This window comes from Pseudochaenichthys georgianus, chromosome 14 (genome assembly GCF_902827115.2).
Source record: "Pseudochaenichthys georgianus chromosome 14, fPseGeo1.2, whole genome shotgun sequence".
In the NCBI taxonomy this organism is placed as follows: Eukaryota; Metazoa; Chordata; class Actinopteri; order Perciformes; family Channichthyidae; genus Pseudochaenichthys; species Pseudochaenichthys georgianus.
In genome coordinates this window covers 15524569-15549199 of record NC_047516.1, presented here as the reverse complement: position 1 = coordinate 15549199, position 24631 = coordinate 15524569, and the positions used below count along the sequence as shown (strand labels likewise).

At 40.9% G+C, this 24631-nt stretch overlaps 1 protein-coding gene across 1 annotated transcript; it reads left to right on the top strand.

Annotated features, from left to right (window-relative positions):
- Nucleotides 1–7656: 7656 nt before the first annotated feature.
- Nucleotides 7657–24278, top strand: LOC117458832 (protein unc-119 homolog A-like). Its single transcript, XM_034099503.2, has 5 exons — nucleotides 7657–8163; nucleotides 21654–21767; nucleotides 22027–22126; nucleotides 22226–22398; nucleotides 23114–24278. The coding sequence occupies exons 1-5, from the start codon at nucleotides 7911–7913 to the stop codon at nucleotides 23224–23226; spliced, it is 753 nt and encodes a 250-aa protein (XP_033955394.1). The 5' UTR covers nucleotides 7657–7910; the 3' UTR covers nucleotides 23227–24278.
- Nucleotides 24279–24631: the final 353 nt, after the last annotated feature.

Sequence of the window (24631 nt, the reverse complement as noted above, 5' to 3'; positions counted from 1 at the left end):
GCTCAATTAGCAGCTTTTGACTTCACTGTGCATTACAAACCTGGAAGAAACAATGGAAATGCTGACTCTCTCTCTCGCCAGTACAGTGACCAGGATGTGTCTCAAGAGCAGCCGAACCAACATGCCAACACCTCCTCAAATATTTCGCCTGACGTCGAGAAACCGGTGGTAGTGGCACAGCAGCAAATCGGAGTCTTCCCAAGCAGATCACCAGACGATCTGGCAACACTGCAAGGTGCTGACCTCACCATTGAAGTCTTTCTTTCATTCTGGAAAAGTGGAAAACCACCAAATAAGGAAGAGAGGTTACTACTCTCAAAGGATGTCAAGCGTCTTGTCCAGCAATGGGATCGCATCCTGGAAAAAGAGGGTGTACTGTATAGGCAGGTCACAGCCCCTCATGGGGAAGTCTATGCACAACTGCTTCTGCCCATGTGCCTGCACGAAGAACTTTTAAATAACCTCCACGACAAACATGGACACCAGGGGGTGCGACGGACCACTGACCTGGCCAGGCAGCGATGTTACTGGCCTGGTATGGGGGCTGATATAGAGAAACACTGTCGGAGTTGCCAACGCTGTGTATTGTCGAAAGCTGTCAGCCTGGGGTGAAGACCTACCAGGGTACTCTGTTGGCCACCCAACCAATGGAGATACTGGCCATAGATTTCACCTTGCTGGAGCCTGCAACTGACGGTAAAGAGAATGTGCTGGTCATGACCGACGTGTTCTCGAAATACAACTAAGGACCAGACTGCTCTCACGGTAGCGAAAGTCCTAGTCGACAGCTGGTTCAACCGGTTCGGGGTACCAAAGAGAATACACTCTGATCAGGGGAGAAACTTTGAGAGTGCCCTCATCCGGCATGTTTGCCAGTTATATGGGATTGAGAAGTCCAGGACTACGCCATACCATCCACAGGGAAATGGCCAATGTGAGAGATTCAACCGGACACTTCACGACCTGCTCCGATCTCTTCCCCGGAGAAGAAGCGTGTATGGCCAAAGTACATCTCCCAGCTAGTGTGGGCATACAACACCTCGGCACATCGCTCGACTGGGAATACCCCTTATAGCTTAATGTTTGGTGTGCCACCACGGGTCCCTGCAGATTTTCTCTTGGGAGAAGGTACCCCAGAAGACACAACCAGCTCCTGGGATGAGTGGGTCCAGCAGCATCGGGAACGGCTACAAGTAGCAAGAGACTTGGCATGAAAGAACCTACAACAGGCAGCAGACTACCGACAGCAACATCACAACCAGCAGGCACGCGATGCAGGTTTTACAGAAGGACAGCTGGTCTACTTGAAGGATTATCAATGTAAAGGTCGTCGCAAGATCCAGGATGTCTGGTCACCAGTTCTTTATCTGGTGGTTAGAGTGCCCACTGAGTCTGGTGGGCCGTACACCATTACCAGAGCTGATGGCACTGCTGATGTTCGGCGGGTGCATAGGGCCGAGATGAGGGCAGCGCAACTTGAAATTCTACCATCTGCACCAATGACACCTAACCCATGTCTGTCGTCCAGCAACCAAGACATCCCTGCCAGTGACTCCAGCAGTAGTGAAGATGAAGAGATCCTGGGTTGGAAAAGAAGACTCCCTCAAAACCCTGATTCAACTCCACAGGATGTCCCACAGCCCTTCCCCAACAACACACTCTCACTCCCTAAGCGTCCAATAGCGACGTTTGGTCAGTGTCCGTGGCGTCCAATTGTGACGCTCCTAGGCTCCTTCAGCGTCATAAAGGGACGCAAATAGCTTTCAACTGATTGCAATGTATTCCCATCTGCGTCGGGATTTGACGCTCATGGAAGCACGGCATTCGTTTATGCAGGCTGCCCTTAAAGGCAATGTGAGCATCCATTCCCATTGGATAACGGAGAATTTTACACCCGGAAGTAAGTACTCCTCTTACTGTCGATTGATTTTACAGTGATATCTGCACTACTCATCAACTAAAAAACACCAGATTATCCTTGTTAATTACACAACATTGATTGGTTTAAATTGTGTACAATGCTTTTGTATTTTCCCCCTTCGATTCGGAGAAACAAATATGTTTTCTGAGTAAAGGATGGCAGAAGACACTACACTACCCAGAATCCCCAGCTATCGTTTGGCCTACACCATGTGCTCTGTTTGACAAACCCCGTTTTTTTCACCATTCATTCCGATGGCTGGCGTCTATGTCACGTGATCTTCAAATGTCTCCCTGCAGAAAAAGAAAACATGGCCGAACTTCGTTTTATTCTAGTTGTAAAATGCCTATTTTAAAGTTAGTTTGGCCATTAAAATGCGTTTTGATGTCATTTGATGCGAGAAATATGAGTTGTTATTTCAGATTATGTGTGCAGTGGATGTACATGATCTTTAGTTTGCTAGTTATTACGAAGATTACTTCAGGAAATCGCGACGTTTTCATTGTTACCAAGGTGGTTGCTAGGGACGCTGCTATCGATATTATTTCTGTTATGTTGTGTAACTGTTTAATGGTGTTATCACATCTCACAGCACATCGTCATTAACAAATACCGGAAACAGACCGAAATAATAATAATACCTTATTCCGAGTGTGCTTGCTTTTCTCTTTGAAAGTCATCACATAACGGCATTGTAATACACGGTTCGGCTGCATTACATATTACATATCTGCCGTAGTTCTGTATTTATAGAGCCCTGATGAGAAGACAAACATGAGGAACTGAAAACGTGACGTGGATCATAAATATATCAGCCATTAAACAACATCTTACATTTCTTTTCACACAATGCGTCTCCTTGCAGTATCAACACTAATTCGGCTCACTTTTATATTTGATCCAATTGGTAGATAGGCTGTATTTACACCATAAAGGTGCACAGTTGATATAAAGGGACACCTGGTGGTTAAACCATGTTATTGAATTTCAATATTTTTATTATTAGATATTAATACGATCCCTATAAAGTATATTCATTACTCGTTATTCTCTACTAATTGTTAATTAAAGACTGTATGTAATGACTATTTTGCACATCCCTTTCAAGATTTCAAGATTTTCTAAGGTTTATTGACATAATCATATAGGCCTACACAACTGTGGTGTAGTTCTGCACTGAATGAAAAACTTGGGTTGCAGGTTCCTCAATAGTGCATTACAAGACATCTATCAATATTTGTGCATACCTCCAGCAATGTTAACTATGTTGAAGCACTTATTTTAACTGATATTATACATAATGTATTATACTCTTATAGATGTATGTAGATATTTCATCTCCGGCCTTGTCAGGTATTGAACAATCAATAAATAAAGAACACAGAATTGTTGAATATAAAACACAGAATTTATGTGATTATACTAAATGATTTTCAAATAAACACAACTGCATATTTAACTGTTACACATGCTGATGTAACGCAAATGTTCCAACTTGGGATCAATAAAGTATATCTTAAGCTGATCGATGGCTACTGCCATATTTGCACAATGTGCCTCTGAACCTTGACAAGTGCATGTTTCAGGCTTATCAATTAATGTAATGTAATGTTATCACAGGGGTCACACACATAAGACCAGCTGTTAAATAAAGCTCTTCTGATCTTAGCTGGCATGTGGGTATATATAGTAATACTGCCCATATTGGGCACAAGCAATTTTCACCCATTTATTGATTATATGTTTTAAATGTGAGTGTTTCCTGTCCCCTAAACCTCCAGGGATGTACACAGTTTAATACTGGCAACTTCTTATTATGGGAAATACGAAAACGTCTTTTAAAACTACAACTCCCAGTAGAGACGTGCCATAGAGAACATGTTGCGAAACAGAATAGCCAGCATGTGTAGTTCTGGGGACGGGGTGGGGGAGGGGGGATTGCGGTGGACCCGTTCAAATCCAGTGTTGGACAGTCTGCCGTGGTTCCATCCCATTTCAAGTGCTGTTCGAGAATCGGCTTAACCCTCGGAGCACACTCTCCAATCACAGAGCTTGAGGACTATCACGGGGTTTGTCAAGAGCACATGGTGTAGTCCAAACGATAGCTGGGGATTCTGGGTAGTGTAGTGTCTTCTGCCATCCTTTACTCCTGGGAATGGACGCTCACATTACCTTTAAAGGAATGGTATGCTCATGACACTCATTTTTTAAAAATTATCATCCGATAAAACAGACCAGTCTCTGCCAGTCTCTCTTTTTTTTTTTTTAATCCGATGACATTATCAGTGATTTTAAACTGATTATATACCGAAATAACATCAACACTGTGGGCGCCGCCATTTCCCGGACGTGACGTAATCCATGCGTTTGGTTTTCGAAGACACGTTGATCTCCATGTTATTTACTGTAGTTTCTCTCTTCAAATATGCCTCACTGTATCGCGAAATATTGCCATAATTCGGATAGGAACAATCCACGGAATGCTCGGTTCCATCTGTTGCCAAAAGGTAAGCATAAGAAGTACATTCAGAGGCAGTGGCTAGCGAAATGTGGCCGGCGCGAACCGAGAGATTTACAGGCTCATGTATGCAGCGAACATTTCACATTTCCGGACGACTACTCTGAGAGTATGATCAAACATAACATGGGATTTAAAGAACAACCATTACTCAATGGAGATGCAGTACCATCGGTCTTTCTGGTGTCATCACCGACCAGGACACCAGTTCGGCCAGTAGAGAAATCGCCCTCTGCAAGTGTGAAGCGACGGAGGAGCAGAAGTAGTGCTCGGAGTAAGAATAAGGTATGTTATAGCGCATTTCCATTGCAACGGCTAGCCCCGTTTTAACGTCCAGGCCAGGACAGTTTTTGGTGGCCTTTCCATATAGCGTAGTACCGGCTAGTGTGTATTTTACCCCAGTTTTTTCCGGCCCCATAAAATCGTGATTCTATGGCCAGGGACAACGAAGCTGAGTATGCTAAACTAGAGAGGGAATCGCTAGCAAGGGTGGTACTACATGCATACATATAGTATCTTATATCATCTTCCCATTATACACACATGCATTTCCAAACATTTGGACTACCTATGTTGCAAATGTATTATCTTTTCAATTTACACACGGCATCTATTGCACATCTGTCCGTCCTGGGAGAGGGATCCCTCCTCTGTTGCTCTCCCTGAGGTTTCTCCCATGTTCCCTTTAAACTGTGGGTTTTCTTCGGAAGTTTTTCCTTGTACGATGTGAGGGTCTTAGGACAGAGGGTGTCGTATTGTCATACTGATATGTATGGCTGAATTCCCCCATCCAATCTCTTCACATTGGTCAAAACTTGTTCCTCTGCTGACGAGTCCGAACTGAAATACTCCACCATATTTCCGTGTGTTGACAAAGTGAACGCATGGATGACGTCACGACCATCACGTGACTACTGAAAATGGCAAACATGGCGGCGGCCAGACGGAATATACAGGTCTTGATAAAAAGAGCTATAAAATCATTATTTACCGGGGAATATCGCTGATTTCTTCAGGGTATGGTTTAAACATAACTTTTCACTAAATACTGAAGTTTTGATTAATTATCTAATGAGTGGACCATTCCTTTAAGGGCAGCCGACATAAACGAATGCCGTGCTTCCATGAGCGTCAAATCCCGACGCAGATGGGAATACATTGCAATAAGTTGAAAGCTATTTGCGTCTCTTTATGACGCTGAAGGAGCCTAGGAGCGTCACAATTGGACGCCACGGACACTGCCCAAACGTCGCTATTGGACGCTTAGGGAGTGAGAGTGTGTTGTCCCCAACAGAACATCCAGCACCCCAGGTGCAGTCAATGGCGATTCAATCATACTCTCTGGTAGGCAGGAGGCACTACCATCCCAAAGAGAGGCGTCAGCTCCCAGAAGAACAACCCGGTCTACTGCTGGAAGAAACCTAAACCCACATAACCTTCCAAGGTCCACAGTGACTAGCAACAACGCAATGGGTGTGGTGAGGGCGGCTGCTCCCTGGGTGCCTGAAATGGTTAATGCCCACTTGTTTAGACCCTGGTTGTGAGTAACTTGTCGTCGGGGCGACGACACTTTTTGATGGGGTGAATGTGGGAATCTGACGTCATTGTCACCTGACGGTGTCACCTGATGCGGTCACATGACCGGTGACCAGGTAAACAGGAAGCCATAAAAAGTTTGCCGTCAGTTCAAAAAAAAAGTCTCTCTTGGCTGCTTGTCACTGGTCTTCTCCCTCTCACAAAGGGCGAGTGCAAGACGAGAGTTTACCATTGACGGAGGGAAACTCTCCCGACAGGCACAAGACCGGAGCTTAATGTACACAACCGGCCCAGCTACCCGGGATATTAAGTGACCATTTCCCCGGCAGGATTAAGCTGAGTTGGAAATCTACTCTGTGGAAGACCAGGCCAGACACTGTCCTATAGTGTTTCTTGTGTATTTTCTTGTGTATTTTCTTGTTCATTTTCTTCATGTGCAGTGTATGGCAGTATAATCATTTTATTATTTGTGTCGTAGGTTGCGCTCCTCTGCGGCGTAGGCCTGGGCCCGGGTGGAACGCTGCCTGCCTTCAGTGTAGGGACTGCACGGTGTGACACTTTCTTTTCTGTATGCTAAATATCTCACTGTTATTATTTTATAGAGATTGTGGTTTAAATATTGCATGCTTATGTTGTTTTGGTGTGTGGCTTTTCTTGTTTTTGTCCCTCACGATTAGCAGGCACTGCAACCCAGCGGACCGGGCCTGCCCAACTGAGGAGGGTAACTTATATATGTATTGAATTATATTTGCCATTTTTATACTTTACATGAATCGATATTTTTAAACGGTTTCCAAACACTTGTTAAATAAAGCTGTGTTTTGTTTTTGAAATTCATGCCTCTGTCATAATTGAACCGATTAAGGGAAGCTTTAAAATCGATCCACGACTTACATTTAGGGTCCACGGGTTCCTCCTGCCCCTTAGCAGGAGGTGGCGTTGTCAGTGACTAGCTTTACATATGGCAACCTCAGTCACGGTTACCACACATGCAATAAGCCTATTGTAGCCTACTCTTTGTAGGCCTGATTCCACTTTTACTTTTTTGTTACACACAACTGTTTTCTTTTGTTTCTGGTGTGATTATGATCCAGGGGGTGTGGCACTTTGACATTGCTTTGGGATCGCATGCTCGGACCCATTATCCAATTGATTTGAAATCCTTTAACCAATTATCCAATCAAAATGTTACACCCGGTTGACCTTATGTGTGTTTTTCCGTGTTCAAACATTTGTCAGTTGGTTTTATGTCGGCACATCAGTCTGCCCCAATCCCTTATTTGAGGTTTTCTAGAAATGAGACTCACTTGATAGGCCTATAATTCAGCTCGGAAAGCGTTGATTCGTAATCAATGTGACTTTACCTTATAAACCTACGTCTGTGTTTGTTTAACGACTTAATGCTCGTGTTTGAATGAACTGTTCGCTGTGTTTATGGCCTTAAACAATTCAGATGACAAAAGGGCCGATGAATTCAAAATGACACTTTCTCATTAATAGCCCATTTGTCATCTGCATGTTTGATGCGCGCATTTTGTCGGTTGAAGCGCAGATTGCGCGCAGCAGCATCCCCCCCTCCTCCCTCCTTGACAGCAACGACCATCTGCCGCCTCTTTTTCAATTTCAAACAGCAGATTATTTCCCTGATACTTCTAGCTCCCCTTGACACAAGAGAAACAGCGCCTTGGAGAGCAGCTGCGCCAAAAAAGCAGCAGAGGTCCCCGCGCTCTCCTCACCAAACACTGCGCTCAGACAACCTGCACCACTCTGCATGCTCAGACACAGACTGCAGGCTCACGAAGACGAAGCGGATTTGAATTAATCACCGGATAACATACAGCAAGTGTGCATCCTTCGGCGAGGGAGGGAGAGAGGGGAGGCAACTGTTTAGTGTCTTGGAAGCCCTAGGTTAGTCGGGGGGAGGAGGAGCGGAGAATGAGCTATTCTTGTACCAGCAGAGGCAACAGCCAGGACCCGGCAACAGCTAAGAAGCCTGTCGGTAACAGTCCGGGTAGAGACACCAGAGGCACAGCAAGCAGCGGTAACGGCAGCCCGAAGCAAGCGATGAGGGTTAAGAAAGGCTGCAACTCCACCGAGGTTGGGGTCCCACTGACCATCGAGGAGGACCTGCACGGCAGCCCGGTGATCACCCCGGAGGATGTTCTGGGCTTGCAGAAGATCACAGAGAGTAAGTTCACTGTCGGTGTTTGGGTGACACTAAGAAGGGCAAAGCTGCTCCTCTATGAGTCATGTATCACGTCATACTTTTCCCACTTATTTATGTAATCTACAGCGGACCCATTCAAACACATGGTGATGAATCGTTGTGGAGCCCCCTCTCTAGGCAATGTTGCTGCATATGTGATTTAATCCTCCTCTGGGTTCATCTCAGCAGCACTGTGACCTGTTATGTGTTGTGAGAGGTTGAGATTAGCACACAATCATGAAGGTGGGTGAGGGGAGCTTTAAAACACCATGTGTGCAGTTTGAAGTGGAATCAGTCAACCCAAATACAGATGACATGTTATTGTGGGGCATGCATAATAATAATAATAATAATAATAATAATGACTTGGATTTTATAGCGCCTTTCAAGAAACCCATGACTTACTTACATCTCTTGAAGAGCCAGTTGGTTGTATTTCGACGTACGTCTTTGCAGAAATTGATTACAATATGTTTTCACAAGTGTTTATCAATTGGAACTAAGAATAGTTGTGTTTTTTGTTATCTTGAAATGAATACTTGATATCTATAGGGAGTTGTTCCTCTTTCTTGGAGTTGGCCATGTTGCAACACAACCAGGATCTAGCTCTAGAGGAGTCCTTTCATGTTTTTACCTTACCTGAAGACCACTTTAGTTTTCACACACGTTAACTGGTATGCCTATGCTGCTTGAATTGTAATTGTTCCTGAATGAGTGTAATGGTAAGGATTGCATCCGATGAAGTTAAAGGGCCTCAAAGCGTCACGGTTTTGTACTTGGTGTCCATTTCTGCAGGGTAATCAGTTGGTTGCAAAACCCTTTAACACGCTGTCCCTTTAAGTTGCATTAGTCTTAACGTCAGGAGGATTTTATTTGAGTTGAAAGGTGCAGAGTGAGGTAATGTCGTGACAGAGGAGTCATCCTTCAAAGCAGCCTATGAGTTTGCATGAGTTCAGCGTATAAGTTTTCACATGAGAGGAGATTTAAAACATCCAGGTATCAGGTTTGTGTGCGCAACTGTTGTCAAAATGTTCTAGCTGAAGTTTTCAGTTGAATTTTGTAGTCATTTATGAGAGCTTTGGATTTTAAATAAGCTTATTAGGAATGTTTTATGGGCATTCACCAACAAGAGAGCAAAAGTGGTACTGTATCAGTAGAAGAGGCATTTACTTGAATTAAAAAAAGTGATAAGGTCCATTATTTAATTAGGCAGTGTCAAAACACCCCTATTAGCTTACAGGTGAAAATCTTGCATCCAAAATCAGTAACATGTACTTAGTGTAGTTAGAGTAAAACTATTCGTTGCTGAAAAACAACCTCTTTAATTTGTATTAGTAATATTATTGTTTTATTTTAACAGATATTTTAATTAAAGGTGGGGTAGGTAAGTTTGAGAAACCGGCTCGAGATACACTTTTTGTTATATTCCATGGAATGCTCTTAACATCCCGATAGCAATGAATATCTTATAAGTGCTTTGACGAAAAATCCATGAAAAAATGTCATCTGTGGAAGCCGTAGTGCTGTAAAAAGCACGACCAATCATTTTAGCCGGCCCGGCTTTCATAATGTAAAAGCTGCTGATTATTTAATGTTTTATTTTTAATTATGTCACAGCTCTCAATCTCAACAAGCCTCTTATATAGAAAAACAGGATGTTATAGCGGCTGGGGAGCTGTTATGTGCACAAGAACATCCAACTCCAACATCCATCTCCACCTCAGGTCTTAAACCAGCTGTTAGCTAACAGGTGGCCAGCAGGGCATTTGACTATTTAAAAGCCAGTATAATACCCGACTTGCATAACACGGTTACAGGGACCGATTCAAAACATACTTAGTGTGATAACATGCAGGTGTTATGAGTTCATGTCCCTCTTTACTCAAAAATAGTATATATTTACCTAATCTTCATCAACAATTACGGCCAAACTGAGTCAAGTTTAGATCAACTTTAATTACATTATGTAGATGCCAATAAGTAAATGATATGCAACCACCATGAAAGCAATACCAATTAAATTAATAAATAGGTCAGTGTCCAGCTAACTAAACCGGCAAACATAAATTCAGCACCTTTATTTAATGCCAATATGAATATATTTTCTTATACAGACTTAGTTTCCAATTCTCAACTGTATTTAAGATATAAATCAATATGAAAGACCCTGCACAACAACATGGGGTTATCCTTTTAGCACTTCTAACGTTTCCCCACACACAACAGGATTTTTAAATTGAATATACTATTATTTGCAATTTGAAATCAGAGTGGCCAGGATGCACTTCTTAAATTCACCTCTTAAAAACATCTAGTCAGCTAATCCTTAAAACCATTAAAAAAAGGAGTGGTCCTCAATCTGTTGGATTCTTGTGGAGTCTGTACTGACTTTAACTGTCATTTTAATTGGACTAACCAAATAATGTGAAGAGTTTTGACACTGTCACATGGTTCTGTAAAAGAGTTATTTTCGAACAAACGGATTTCTCCATCATGTAATCTATTTCCTATTTTGTGTAACTCTTTCTCGCAGCTCAAGATAACACAGGAGGTTTACGTAGGGATGAGGAACGAGACTTTGCTCATCCAGTTCAGCATAATCACAGCTTACTGAGCAGAGGAAGAGCTGCGAACATCTTTGGGCTCAGCTTGTTCCTCTCCTTTTTTTCTAACGGTAGCTGTAATGTCTGGTAGTGTTTTTTAATTGTTTTTTAGCTTCAGCTGTATTTGTACACACACCTGTACATAACACATGTGCAATAATCTATGTTTGTGTTGACTGCACAGCAGAGGTAACACCATAATGACTGTGTCTCCCACGCTGGATCTTATTATGGTCTTAGAAACTCTTCCTTTCCTGTCTTGCGGCGTCATTGCTGCTGTCAAGAGGAGGCATGTCACCACAGCAACGTGGATGCACGCTTGAATCACTACAGCAACGTGAAGCATGTCCCCGTGGTTACAGCGAGACAAGCGGGCATCTCCCACACACCTCTCCCTCTTCTGTCGTTCCTTTATATCTTCTCCTCTACTCAATTTGCCATTACTCTGTAGATTACATAGACTAAAATGGACTGTAAATACACACATGCACAAGCTTGCTTGACAGCGTTTGTGTCGCTCAAAGAGAGCAAGAAACAGCTTGAAAACACTGAAGCTCCTCTGTTGTTTTGTGACTTGCTTATCTCAGTTTGTTACTGCTGCTGCACATTCTCATGTGGCTCAAAGTGACAACAATTGAAGAAACTCAGTACAGCCAGGCTTGACAACAGTCCTGAGTTTAATAAAGCCCTGCTGTTTGAAGCTGCTTTGAGAGCAGAAGTCTCACTCACAGGAGAGAAACTTCACTTTGTGTAAAGCATAGTGACTTTCAAAGTAGCCAACAATCATTTTCTGCTCCATCCATCTGTTAATCAAAGCAAGCTGCTGAGATTGAGTAAGATTTGCAAAGATAGAACAGCTTTCTGCTCAGTTTACTCGTCTGATCCAAACTTATGTTCTTATGTGGATCTAATAATCAGGTCAGTGAACACATAACAACCCTCAGCTACATTAAAGGCTTCTTACCATGAATCTCTTACTTGCTTGTATGACTGTTGTTTATCATTCTCCTTATCAAATTACTTGTTTAAACTTTGTGAATTGTACCTGTTTTTTAAATCTTGTGTTGGCTTTTGTCAATAACGCTAAATAGTTATATAAGCAGGACACCTATTCATCTCCATATAAGTTGCAGGGTTCGTACGGGTGCTTGAAATCCTTGAAAATGCTTGAAATTTGACGTGGTGTTTTCAAGGTTGGGAAAGTGCTTGAATTTTGGGAATGGTGCTTGAAATTGAGATAAAGTGCTTGAAAATGTAAATGCTTTACTTTTACAATAAATTGCTGTCTGACTGAATAGTTCGCTTTTTAGATTAAAAGAAAAGAATTGCTTCGCTTCTACATAAAACAGCTCCGCAGCACCTTCCCGCGCTATGCGCGCGACCTGCAAGTGTTTGTGTTACTGCAACACACTCTCACTCCCTAAGCGTCCAATAGGGACGTTTGGTCAGTGTCCGTGGCGTCCAATTGTGACGCTCCTAGGCTCCTTCAGCGTCATAAAGGGACGCAAATAGCTTTCAACTGATTGCAATGTATTCCCATCTGCGTCGGGATTTGACGCTCATGGAAGCACGGCATTCGTTTGTGTCGGCTGCCCTTAAAGGTAATGTGAGCGTCCATTCCCAGGAGTAAAGGATGGCAGAAGACACTACACTACCCAGAATCCCCAGCTATCGTTTGGACTACACCATGTGCTCTGTTTGACAAACCCCGTGATAGTCCTCAAGCTCTGTGATTGGAGAGTGTGCTCCGAGGGTTAAGCCAATTCTCAAACAGCACTTGAAATGGGATGGAACCACGGCAGACTGTCCAAAACTGGATTTGAACAGGTCCACCGCGTCCCCCCTCCCCCACCCCGTCCCCAGAACTACACATGCTGGCTATTCTGTTTCGCAACATGTTCTCTATGGCACGTCTCCACTGGGAGTTGTAGTTTTAAAAGACGTTTTCGAATTTCCCATAATAAGAAGTTGCCAGTACTAAACTGTGTACATCCCTGGAGGTTTAGGGGACAGGAAACACTCACATTTAAAACATATAATCAATAAATGGGTGAAAATTGCATGTGCCCATTATGGGCAGTATTAATATATATACCCACATGCCAGCTAAGGTCAGAAGAGCTTTATTTAACAGCTGATCTTATGTGTGTGACCCCTGTGATAACATTACATTACATTAATTGATAAGCCTGAAACATGCACATGTCAAGGTTCAGAGGCACATTTTGCAAATATGGCAGTAGCCATCGATCAGCTTAAGATAAGATATACTTTATTGATCCCAAGTTGGAACATTTGCGTTACATCAGCATGTGTAACAGTTAAATATGCAGTTGTGTTTATTTGAAAATCATTTAGTATAATCACATAAATTCTGTGTTTTATATTCAACAATTCTGTGTTCTTTATTTATTGATTGTTCAATACCTGACAAGGCCGGAGATGAAATATCTACATACATCTTATAAGAGTATAATACATTATGTATAATATCAGTTAAAATAAGTGCTTCAACATAGTTAACATTGCTGGAGGTATGCACAAATATTGATAGATGTCTTGTAATGCACTGTTGAGGAACCTGCAACCCAAGTTTTTCATTCAGTGCAGAACTACACCATAGTTGTGTAGGCCTATATGATATGTCAATAAACCTTAGAAAATCATGAAATCTTGAAAGGGATGTGCAAAATAGTCATTACATACAGTCTTTAATTAACTATTAGTAGAGAATAACGAGTAATGAATATACTTTATAGGGATCGTATTAATATCTAATAATAAAAATAATTAAATTCAATAACATGCTTTAACCACCAGGTGTCCCTTTATATCAGCTGTGCACCTTTATGGTGTAAATACAGCCTATCTACCAATTGGATCAAATATAAAAGTGAGCCGAATTAGTGTTGATACTGCAAGGAGACGTATTGTGTGAAAAGAAATGTAAGATGTTCTTCAATGGCTGATATATTTATGATCCACGTCACGTTTTCAGTTCCTCATGTTTGTCTTCTCATCAGGGCTCTATAAATACAGAACTACGGCAGATATGTAATATGTAATGCAGCCGAACCGTGTATTACAATGCCGTTATGTGATGACTTTCAAAGAGAAAAGCAAGCACACTCGGAATAAAGTATTATTTTTTTTTTTTTAAATGTTTTCGGTCTGTTTCCGGTATTTGTTAATGACGATGTGCTGTGAGATGTGAGACTGGAATTGCACAGGGGGAAAATAACGTAGGCTATCTTTAGATGGGGATTTTGTTAAACTAATATGTTTAGGCTGTGGACCAACACTATAAATTGACGGGGAAGGGGGTAGCAATAAAGATAACACCATTAAACAGTTACACAACATAACAGAAATAATATCGATAGCAGCGTCCCTAGCAACCACCTTGGTAACAATGAAAACGTCGCGATTTCCTGAAGTAATCTTCGTAATAACTAGCAAACAAAAGATCATGTACATCCACTGCACACATAATCTGAAATAACAACTCATATTTCTCGCATCAAATGACATCAAAACGCATTTTAATGGCCAAACTAACTTTAAAATAGGCATTTTCCACCGAGAATAAAACGAAGTTCGGCCATGTTTTCTTTTTCTGCAGGGAGAAATTTGAAGATCATGTGACATAGACGCCAGCCATCGGAATGAATGGTGAAAAAAACGGGGTTTGTCAAACAGAGCACATGGTGTAGTCCAAACGATAGCTGGGGATTCTGGGTAGTGTAGTGTCTTCTGCCATCCTTTACTCAGACAAAATATTTGTTTCTCCGAATCGAAGGGGAAAAATACAAAAGCATTGTACACAATTTAAACCAATCAATGTTGTGTAATTAACAAGGATAATCTGGTGTTTTTTAGTTGATGAGTAGTGCAGATATCACTGTAAAATCAATCGACAGTAACAGGAATACTTACTTCCGGGTGAACAGTTCTCCGTTATCCAATGGGAATGGACGCTCACATTGCCTTTAAGGGCAGCCGGCATAAACGAATGCCGTGCTTCCATGAGCGTCACATCCCGACGCAGATGGGAATACATTGCAATCAGTTGAAAGCTATTTGCGTCCCTTTATGACGCTGAAGGAGCCTAGGAGCGTCACAATTGGACGCCACGGACACTGACCAAACGTCGCTATTGGACGCTTAGGGAGTGAGAGTGTGTTGGTTACCGGGGCATTCTGATGAGAGTGATAGATGACTGTGTGCCAGGAGGTTGCCGTTTCAACGAGCGTTGGCTAGCAGAAGACAAATACAAGCCATGGCTAAGACGAGGGTCAAGCCCACGAGTAGCCTCCTGCAAAGTTTGCAACATAACGATGGGAGAGACGGCGCTGACGAGCCACATGAAAGGTACGCCGCAGTAGAGCATTTTACATTAGGCTAACGTTGCATGTTACGTTTGTTTAAGCTAACGTTAGCTAGCTGAATAGCGAACTCGATGAGGGATAATAATAATTGCAATCATTTCAGAGGAGCGTACCTATGTTATGTGCGTTACAGTCGCCATCGTGTGGTCTTCAGAGGATGAAGCACTCACTGCATTTCGTGTTATAGTCATGAAATATAATCTATTGATTCGACACAGAGCGATTTTGAGAGCAATGTATTTCTACTGGTAGTATGTTTCGTGCCTAAACCAAATGTAACTTGGTCTATCGAAATCAGTCACATTGAGCCGAAGACACGTTTTCGTTTGTATTACTGGTCTGGGGGAAGCTCGCGAGTGTGTTTGTGTATTTTTGCGTTTGTGTAACGGGGAAACACTCACGAGAAACACCGGCTTTTGCTATGCCTGCTGTGACGTTACATTAGTCCGTTCTCTGCTTGTAATTATGCCGAAGCTTCAAAGTTGTATTTATCATCTGAATTTGCCGAAACAAGTTTAATATTCTGAAAGCCAAGACTTTGTTTATTTGAAAACAGATGAAAACAAACTGTATTTTATATAAAATTGAAGTATTATACAAGTAAAACTACATTTTGTTTTAATCCCATGTAATTGTAGAATGAACACAGTCTTCCTTTGAAGATGTATAAGTCAGGTGTCTTGAGTAGTCAACATTACCTACAAATCATTGTACACATTTGTAAATATTATTTTCCACTTGTTACCATTATGAGTCTATTTTTATGCAGCTCTGCGTGATTTTGTGGCTACAATTCAGGCTAATACACTACCAGAGGTGGAGAAGTACTCAGATATTGTACTTGAGTAAAAGTAGAAGTACTCAGATCTTATACTTAGTAAAAGTAGAAGTACTCAGATATTGTACTTGAGTAAAAGTAGAAGTACTCAGATATTGTACTTGAGTAAAAGTAGAAGTACTCAGATATTGTACTTGAGTAAAAGTAGAAGTACTCAGATCTTGTACTTGAGTAAAAGTAGAAGTACTCAGATCTTGTACTTGAGTAAAGTAGAAGTACCAGAGTGTAGGAATACTCTGTTACAGTAAAAGTCCTGCATTCAAAATGTTCCTCAAGTGAAAATAGAAAAGTATTCTCATCAAAATATAGTGAAAGACAGTAAAAGTAGTCATTGTGCAGATTTGTCCATTTCAGAATAATATATATGATATGTTTTATAATGATTGATCATGAAAGTGTTCTCAAAGCTGGTAAAGGTGCAGCTAGTCTGAATGACTTTGTGTTCTGCAGGGCAGCTGGTGGATTTACTCCAGGTGGAACTAAAGTTGATTTAACACTTGATTAGATTTCACATCATTCATCCAGATCTGTGAAGTAACTAAAGGTATTAATACATGTAGTGGAGTAGAAGTACACCATGTACCTCTGAACTGTAGTGGAGTAGAAGTACACCATGTACCTCTGAACTGTAGTGCAGTAGAAGTACACCATGTACCTCTGAACTGTAGAGGAGTAGAAGTACACCATGTACCTCTGAACTCTAGTGGAGTAGAAGTACACCATGTACCTCTGAACTGTAGAGGAGTAGAAGTACACCATGTACCTCTGAACTGTAGAGGAGTAGAAGTACACCATGTACCTCTGAACTGTAGTGGAGTAGAAGTACACCATGTACCTCTGAACTGTAGTGGAGTAGAAGTACACCATGTATCTCTGACTTGCGTTCACTACCAACCTAAAAGTACCTCAACAATTAATCAATAATATATTGAAAAGTGATTTGGCTGATTGTTTTATATTGGCTCAGACAGGTTATATGGGAGGCCCAGTCTACATACAGGTCAATAATTTTGAAATATTAAACTTAGTTTTCTTTTCTTTAATTTTTCATCCTCGTGTAGAATGCTATCACGAAACACACATTTGGTTGTTTGTAGCATAAAGAACATCTGATTGAATGTGAGGTAGGGAAATAATCATTTGAGTATGTGTATATAAATATGTAATTTACAACAGCTGTAAGATGCTTGAAAAGCTGGAAAATGCACCTTGAAAATGCTTGAAAAGTGCTTGAATTTGACTTTGGAAAAGGTGTAAGAACCCTGAAGTTGGAAAGTTTCATATGTTTTTTTCTCACATTGCAACTTTTTTTTCCCTTTATATCACATTTTTTGTTTGACTCTTCAAATTATTTTTAGACCAATATCAGATTCCAGCAGAGACACATTTTGATAAGACAGTGAGCCTATTCATTTAAACTGACTGGAAACTGTCTGAACTTAGGCCTAAAAACCCACAGCATAACATTTTAAATTGCATAAATCACTTTAAAATCACAGCATTGCTCTTGCAATTGCCAACAATCAGGTTTAAATAAAAAGTGTGATCCTACTTGCAGGAGGTGAACTCTAGTAACTTTAAGACCTCCAATGAGTATGGACCAAAATGCAGCACATGTTAGACAGACTAAACTAGATTATGAATGCATTTTTGCCAGCAAGTTTGCTTTTAAGCATTTAATATGGTTTCATATGTTAGTGATTTTAAAACCCTGAAAGTTTCTGAGATCTGTGCTGTCCCAGCGTTATGGGTGAATGCTAAAACAGGCTCCGAGCTGTTTATTTTGGCTGAATCTAGGTTACTGTGTTTAACTGCGAGTCAATAATCAGTCTTTTTCCATTATGGCATGAACACCTGCCATCTGATTAAAGCGGAGATATTGAAAAGCAAAAATGATTGTGTGGTTCTAGAAACATTGCAGTCAGCAGTAAGCTTGCTGTGTTTCCTGACTGTTTCACAATATGGTCTTTACAAACTTCTAGCACACATTAAAGTTGTATAGACTGCTGTAGCCCAATAACCAATATCAGAATCATTGAAGGCCACCTTTAAACCATTTGTTTACAAACACACATAAAACCTTACTAAGCAGCATGTGTTGTTTCCCTGCCATTCGTGTGTGCAGACAGGCTTGACGTGCACATGTACAGTAAAATGCCATAATAAGTGACAGGTAGAATATTAATACTTTTGTCCAGCAATGAGGACGTAAAGTCATTGCTGGATGTAGTTAAAACAGGCTGGTTTGCAGGCGTATTTTGTTTTTCCAGTAGCATTTGAGTAGATCTAGCACTCGCAGCTCAGTTTTGTTTGTTGATAGTCATCTCATTGTGTAACATCTTTAGCTCTGACTGAGGAGACAAGACAAACACTTCACTGCACACTTTGAATTCACAAGGGCTGTCTTTTGGTCTGTCCTTAACACACACACACACACACACACACACACACACACACACACACACACACACACACACACACACACACACACACACACACACACACACACACACACACACACACACACACACACACACACACACACACACACACACACACACAGAAACACACGTTCAGAGAAAGCTTGCAATGTGTTCTGACTAGATGTGTTTACTATCACAGCCCAGCGGGAGTGCTGACTGATAAACTGCAGTCTGTGTGTTGTTTTGTTAGCTTCAAGCAGCAAATAATCCTTAGGTGTGAGTGTGTGCTTGTGACCTGAGGTAAGAGACTGCATGAAATCAATTGCAATCACCCTGATTTTGTGAGACCAAGTGAGAGCACGCACATACAAAATGGACAATTAATCACAACAATAATCACAAATAAAAATAAATTACAAATTCCTTGTCCTCATGGGACTTCATTATGAGGCTCAAAGGAAAGAATTAGCTCTTTGTTATCAAAATGAGAAGGAGCTCTGGTTCAGTATAGCTTACACACATGCAGACGAGACGTACACACAATAATGCAGAATTGCTATTATGCTACCAGTCCATGCTGACAGATGAAGTGTGTTAGTAATTAAAATGATGTGGCTGCTGATTGTTTGTTATCTGTGTGTGTCTGGATGATGAATCTTCAGGTGTACGCAGAGCTGGTGAGTACAGAATAGTCGAGCTCAGCGTTCAGACTGACAGAGGAGCAAATGCCTCAGAGCATCACAACGAATCAGATCCTCTCTGTCAGGAACATTCACCTCCAACAGTTAACTCAAGTCGTTAGGTTTCTGTGCTCCGGCATGAATACATAAACATGAAAAAGAAAATGTCAGGAAACCAATCCTTAAAGTTCTGAAATGTTAGGAAAACAATCAAAGCTTTGAACGTATTTGGATATATTTTGGACATGGGTCATTGATAGTGCTTAAATGTATTTTGTTTGAAATACAATTTCATTTGATATTTTTTTTAACTTAGCTGCATTTGATGTTTAAAAGGTGTCAGATCTAAAGTGCATGCATAAAAACACTTTCATCTTGAATGGTCCTGACATTTTCTTATTTACTTTTCACATTTAGCAACCCTGGTGAACTACTACTAATCTACTATTAAAGGTGCACCATTTTTAAAATGATTTCCACTAATATTCATTTGTTGGGCTGCTAGAGAGGAGCATGTGTGTTGTTTGAATAGGATTCAACATTATTTCACTGATTTGTGCGATTGATCGAGTGGAGCCATCACTGTTGAAGTGATGATTTACAGGTACATGTGATTAACTATTGATGCAGTAGCTATGATTAGCCACAATCGGGCATCAGTTTTCCCGGTGTATTGCATCAGCTTTTGAATTCAATTCAAGTACAGTAACACTATTTATTGTTGGCAGGAATGTAAGTAATGTAAGATACTGACTTAATCAATTCAGCAAAGACATTTCCTGTTTAGGTAAAATGATGGCAAACAGAACAGCTCGAGATCCGCAGATGGGACGGGATCGTATAACATCTGGAAAATACCATGTTGTCGGGTTTTTTAGTTGATGTGTCATCATGAAGAACAGCTGATGTAGTAGTTGATTGGCCATCATTAGCGATTAAATGATCCCTCACTGTACCAATATAAGTCTATTTTTTCACAGCTAATACTGTTTGTGATTGAGTGGCCAGATAACAACCGCCTTTATTGTAACACCACAATAGAAACAAAGCAGATGGGCATGTATCTGATCGCACACATTCACTGACTTTCTCTCGTGGCTGCTCAGACCTGCAGGATCCACTATTTCAAATCCCTGAAACAACGTTATCCCAAGTGTATTTTTAACTGTAACCTTCCTCCGTGTGTGTGTGTGTCAGTGGAGATAATAATAATTCCTTACCAGTGCTCAAAGTGCTTTACAGACACACATTACACATTTGTTATACATGCAATGGTCACTGTGGACAATACCCACAGGAGCAAGTTCAGGTGAAGTGTCTTGCCCACGGACACAACGGCTTTACAGATGCAGCAGCAGCGGGTTTCACCCCTTGATCTGATGATCATTGCACAGTGCACTGCGCCATACCGTCCATCTTCACCTCTCGAAGTCATCGAGGCGCTTTTACAAGTACACATTGATATTATACATGTACTGTGGACAATACCCACAGGAGCAAATCCGGGTGAAGTGTTGCCCAAGGACACAAGGGCCGGACGCAGTGGCGGCAGGAGCGGGTTTCGAACTGGAGTTCCCCAGCACCCCCCTTGATCTGATGATCAGATGCACAGACCACTGTGCCACCCGTCCCAGATGATGGAGATGTTGCAGTTACACCTGCAGGCCTGCATCATCGGATCAGGCAGAAACAGGAAGTGTTTGCTCCGCTGGGGAATGCTAATAAGCAATGACACTGCCTGGTGAGGGCAGGAAGGATTACAGGAATAAAAATAACTTGCACTCCTCTTTCTTACTGACTGCATGCACATGTACGCATGCGCGTGTGTGTCTGCCGTGTCCTATTTGTGGAGAAATTAATCCTCTAAATGAGTTTAACATTGAATTGCATGTCAGCATTCACTTGAAATCATCACAGGGAGCTTTTTAGTATGTGAGTCGGCTGTCAAATGGAGAGGATTAGAAACTGCAGTAAACTGGATTGAATGCACCTTATTCTTTGAATATAATGTTCATTGCTGCAGAGCTGTTTAATTGTGTGTGTGTGAACAGTGTATATTCAGAGAATTATTTAAGAGAATTGTTTTTGTTTTGTTTGCAGCAGTTTACTTTCCTCATGTCAACCCAACATAATGTTGACATTTTCATTGATCTCATAACTTTGCTAAATATATCCATTCATTAAATAAAATACACTTATTTCTATTTTTTTCCACTTATTTCTTTCATATGTGAAAGTATCTGAAACATTGTCATTATTGGTGCATAATTGATAATTCAGAGCCAATAACAACATTGTAATATAAACATGTTTTAAACCGGTTTTTAACCAAAAGTATATGACAGTGCATCACAAGAGAATTACCAACGTTGCCCAATTTAAATATAATATAAAATGTCCTAAATTATCAGAAAACATAAAAGAATACAGAAAAAGTCTAATCTTTTAATGCCAACTGTCCATCATCTACATTATCAGCTCAAGTTACTATCAAATATAGGGGTTTAAGTACATTCTTTATATGTATATCTCTCTTTCAGATTATCTGTGTGGCCCAGACGAAAATGTGTTCAGCATCGACTTCACCAGGTTCAAGATCAGAGACATGGAGACCTCCACCGTGCTGTTTGAAATCACCAAACCTCCATCTGCAGGCGAGTCACCTATGGATTTCTTTCACTTAATCTATATTTACTATAAAAATACAGATAATCCAAGCAGCCTCACATGCATCCTTCACACATCAACTAAACTAATCCATCAACTTCGCACTTTTAATATGTTTCTACTTATTATTGTTTTCTGGGGTGTGTTGATATATTTGTTGCAACCTGTTTGTGGGAAAAGGCTCATGTCCAAATATGAATTACATTTCATTTTGTTTCTGTACCACACAAACTGCTCTCAATTCAGACAAAGCAAGGGATAAGAGGGATATGGACCCAAACGCCGGCCGATTTGTCCGCTACCAGTTCACCCCCGCTTTTCTCCGACTGCGGCAAGTTGGAGCCACGTAAGTGAGAACGTGTGTTCATCTTTATTTAGAAAGTTCTGTCTTCTGTCTCAGTTTCATGTTCTGCCTCACTCACCTTTTTTCTATCCGTCTGTCCAGCGTTGAGTTCATGGTCGGAGACACGCCAATAGAAAACTTCAGGATGATCGAGAGACATTATTTCAGAGACAAATTGCTCAAGAGTTTTGACTTTGAATTTGGCTTCTGCATGCCGAGCAGCAAGAACTCCTGCGAACACATCTACGAATTCCCCCCTCTGTCTGAGGACACGAGTAAGTCTATTCGGTTGTTCTTTGATTTATAAATGGATTGGAATGAATATCCATTTTTTCAAAACGGTTTTGGATTAGTTATTTTTTTATATTGAAACCTAGCTGCAGTGAATATATAAAAAATAAACACTTTTCCAATAGGGTACCACATCAGAGCAGATATGAGTACTACTTCTGAACGTTTTCGTTTTCCTATATTCGTTATTAAAGATTCATTCATTTCAATTTGAAGACATTTGTGCGATTTGCTCCTCCTATACATGTTTTGGTTCTATGTGGTTAGGAACTGGTTCTCATGCTTCTTCCCAATCAACTATCTGGGGAATCGGTTAGCTCATTTAAAGATGGCTAGATCCAGAAAGGGATTACAACAATTCCTGTGGGACATGAATGTATTTAACATCAATAATGCCAATCCAGTGTTAATTTGTTTGGACATTTCCTTTAAAAATTAAAAATATATTCCATCCTGCAAAAATGGACCCATGAAAAACGTGCTTCTCAGTGCTTGTGCAAATATGTTTGAGTCTACCTACCCACAAACTGTGAAATAAGAGTTATAATGTTGGGCTGTCTTGGTCAAAAACATTGGCTTCAACATGCCTTTCTGATTTGGCTCCCCTTCTTACATGTTTGTCACGTGCAGGTTCATTAGAAAATACTGTGTTGGGAACCAGTGCTCTAACAGCAGTGTTGTTTGTGTGTCTGCTCTCAGTCAGAGAGATGGTCCTTCACCCGTACGAGACGCAGTCGGACAGCTTCTACTTTGTGGACAATAAGCTGGTGATGCACAACAAGGCGGATTACTCGTACAACGGCGGGACGTAGAGACGACACGCTGACACGAGAGACCCGCACTGACCTGAGGGACGATCAGAGCCCACTGGTGGGGTTAACATCCTGTCAGTCCACTAGTCCTATCTCCTTTTAGTTATCTCTTTCTCCCGCGGTGAGAAAACCATCCAGAAAATGCTCATACAGTTGTGCTCTGTGTGTGTGTGTGTGTGTGTGTGTGTGTGTGTGTGTGTGTGTGTGTGTGTGTGTGTGTGTGTGTGTGTGTGTGTGTGTGTGTGTGTGTGTGTGTGTGTGTGTGTGTGCGCGCGCGCGCGCGTGTGTGTGCGTGTGCGTGCGCACATTTGGTCAAGCCTAAAAAAAAGGCCACACACACAGAGTTCACAGCTTGGTGTGGCATCGCTGTGACAAGATGTTTTTGTAACATGATAAACCAGAAAGTAAGCAACTTTTCTCTAGACAAATAATGTAAAGTAAAATATTTATAGAAATTATTTTTTACATGTGTTGATGTTTAAGGACTAGGAACATATATTGCTTCTGATAAGGTGTGTATTTAAGACTTTAGTAACAGTTTAGGGGATTTTTTGGTCAGGATTAATGTGTGTTTTTGTGCTTTTGTATGTCTATAAGTTTGAAGCATGATCACTGGTCTGGTGAAACTTTATTATCTAGATGTTAATAATGTGGTCATCTGGTTTGCAAAGGTTAAATAGATTTATAAAACCTGCATCTTCCACACATGTATCAGTAGTAAGTGCATCAGACCTGTTTCTGTTTCCTTCTCACTTTGTCCTTTAGTGATTATACATGACATGTTAGCCGTACGGCGTATATATTTATTGTCTTTGCTCATAGCATATTTTTTTGCACACCTTTTAAATGAGCCAAAAAATTGGAAACTTGTTTAGATGAGTTGACTGGATGTGTCATATGTTGAATGTTATGTCAAAAAACATTAACACAGATGTGTAGAGCAGACTTATTTATGTCTGATTGTGACTCATGTAATTATTTTGGACGGATGTAAAGTTTTCGACGACTCAATTGTCAATATGAGTGAGGAAAAGTGAAATAAGTAAAAGAGTATGAGATTTTTTTGAAATATCACAGTGTCTTGATGTTATTGTGATAATGGTGTGAAGTGAATAAGATAGAGTTCACATGCATTTAATTTACAGAATTCAAACGGTTCTGGTAAATAAATGTGGTAACTCACGTTACTTAGATGGGACTTCTTTTTTTTATAAATCTTTTTATTAGTTTTCGCACAGATATCAAACAGACATTTTCAAGACGTAAAATACTGTGTTTTCCTAGTACAATTGACAAATAAACACAAACCCCAATACCCCGCAATCTCATTCACACAAACATACAAGGGGGGGGGGGGGGGGGCAAGGAAATAAAAACAAAATTAAATAAAGATTGAATATTAAAT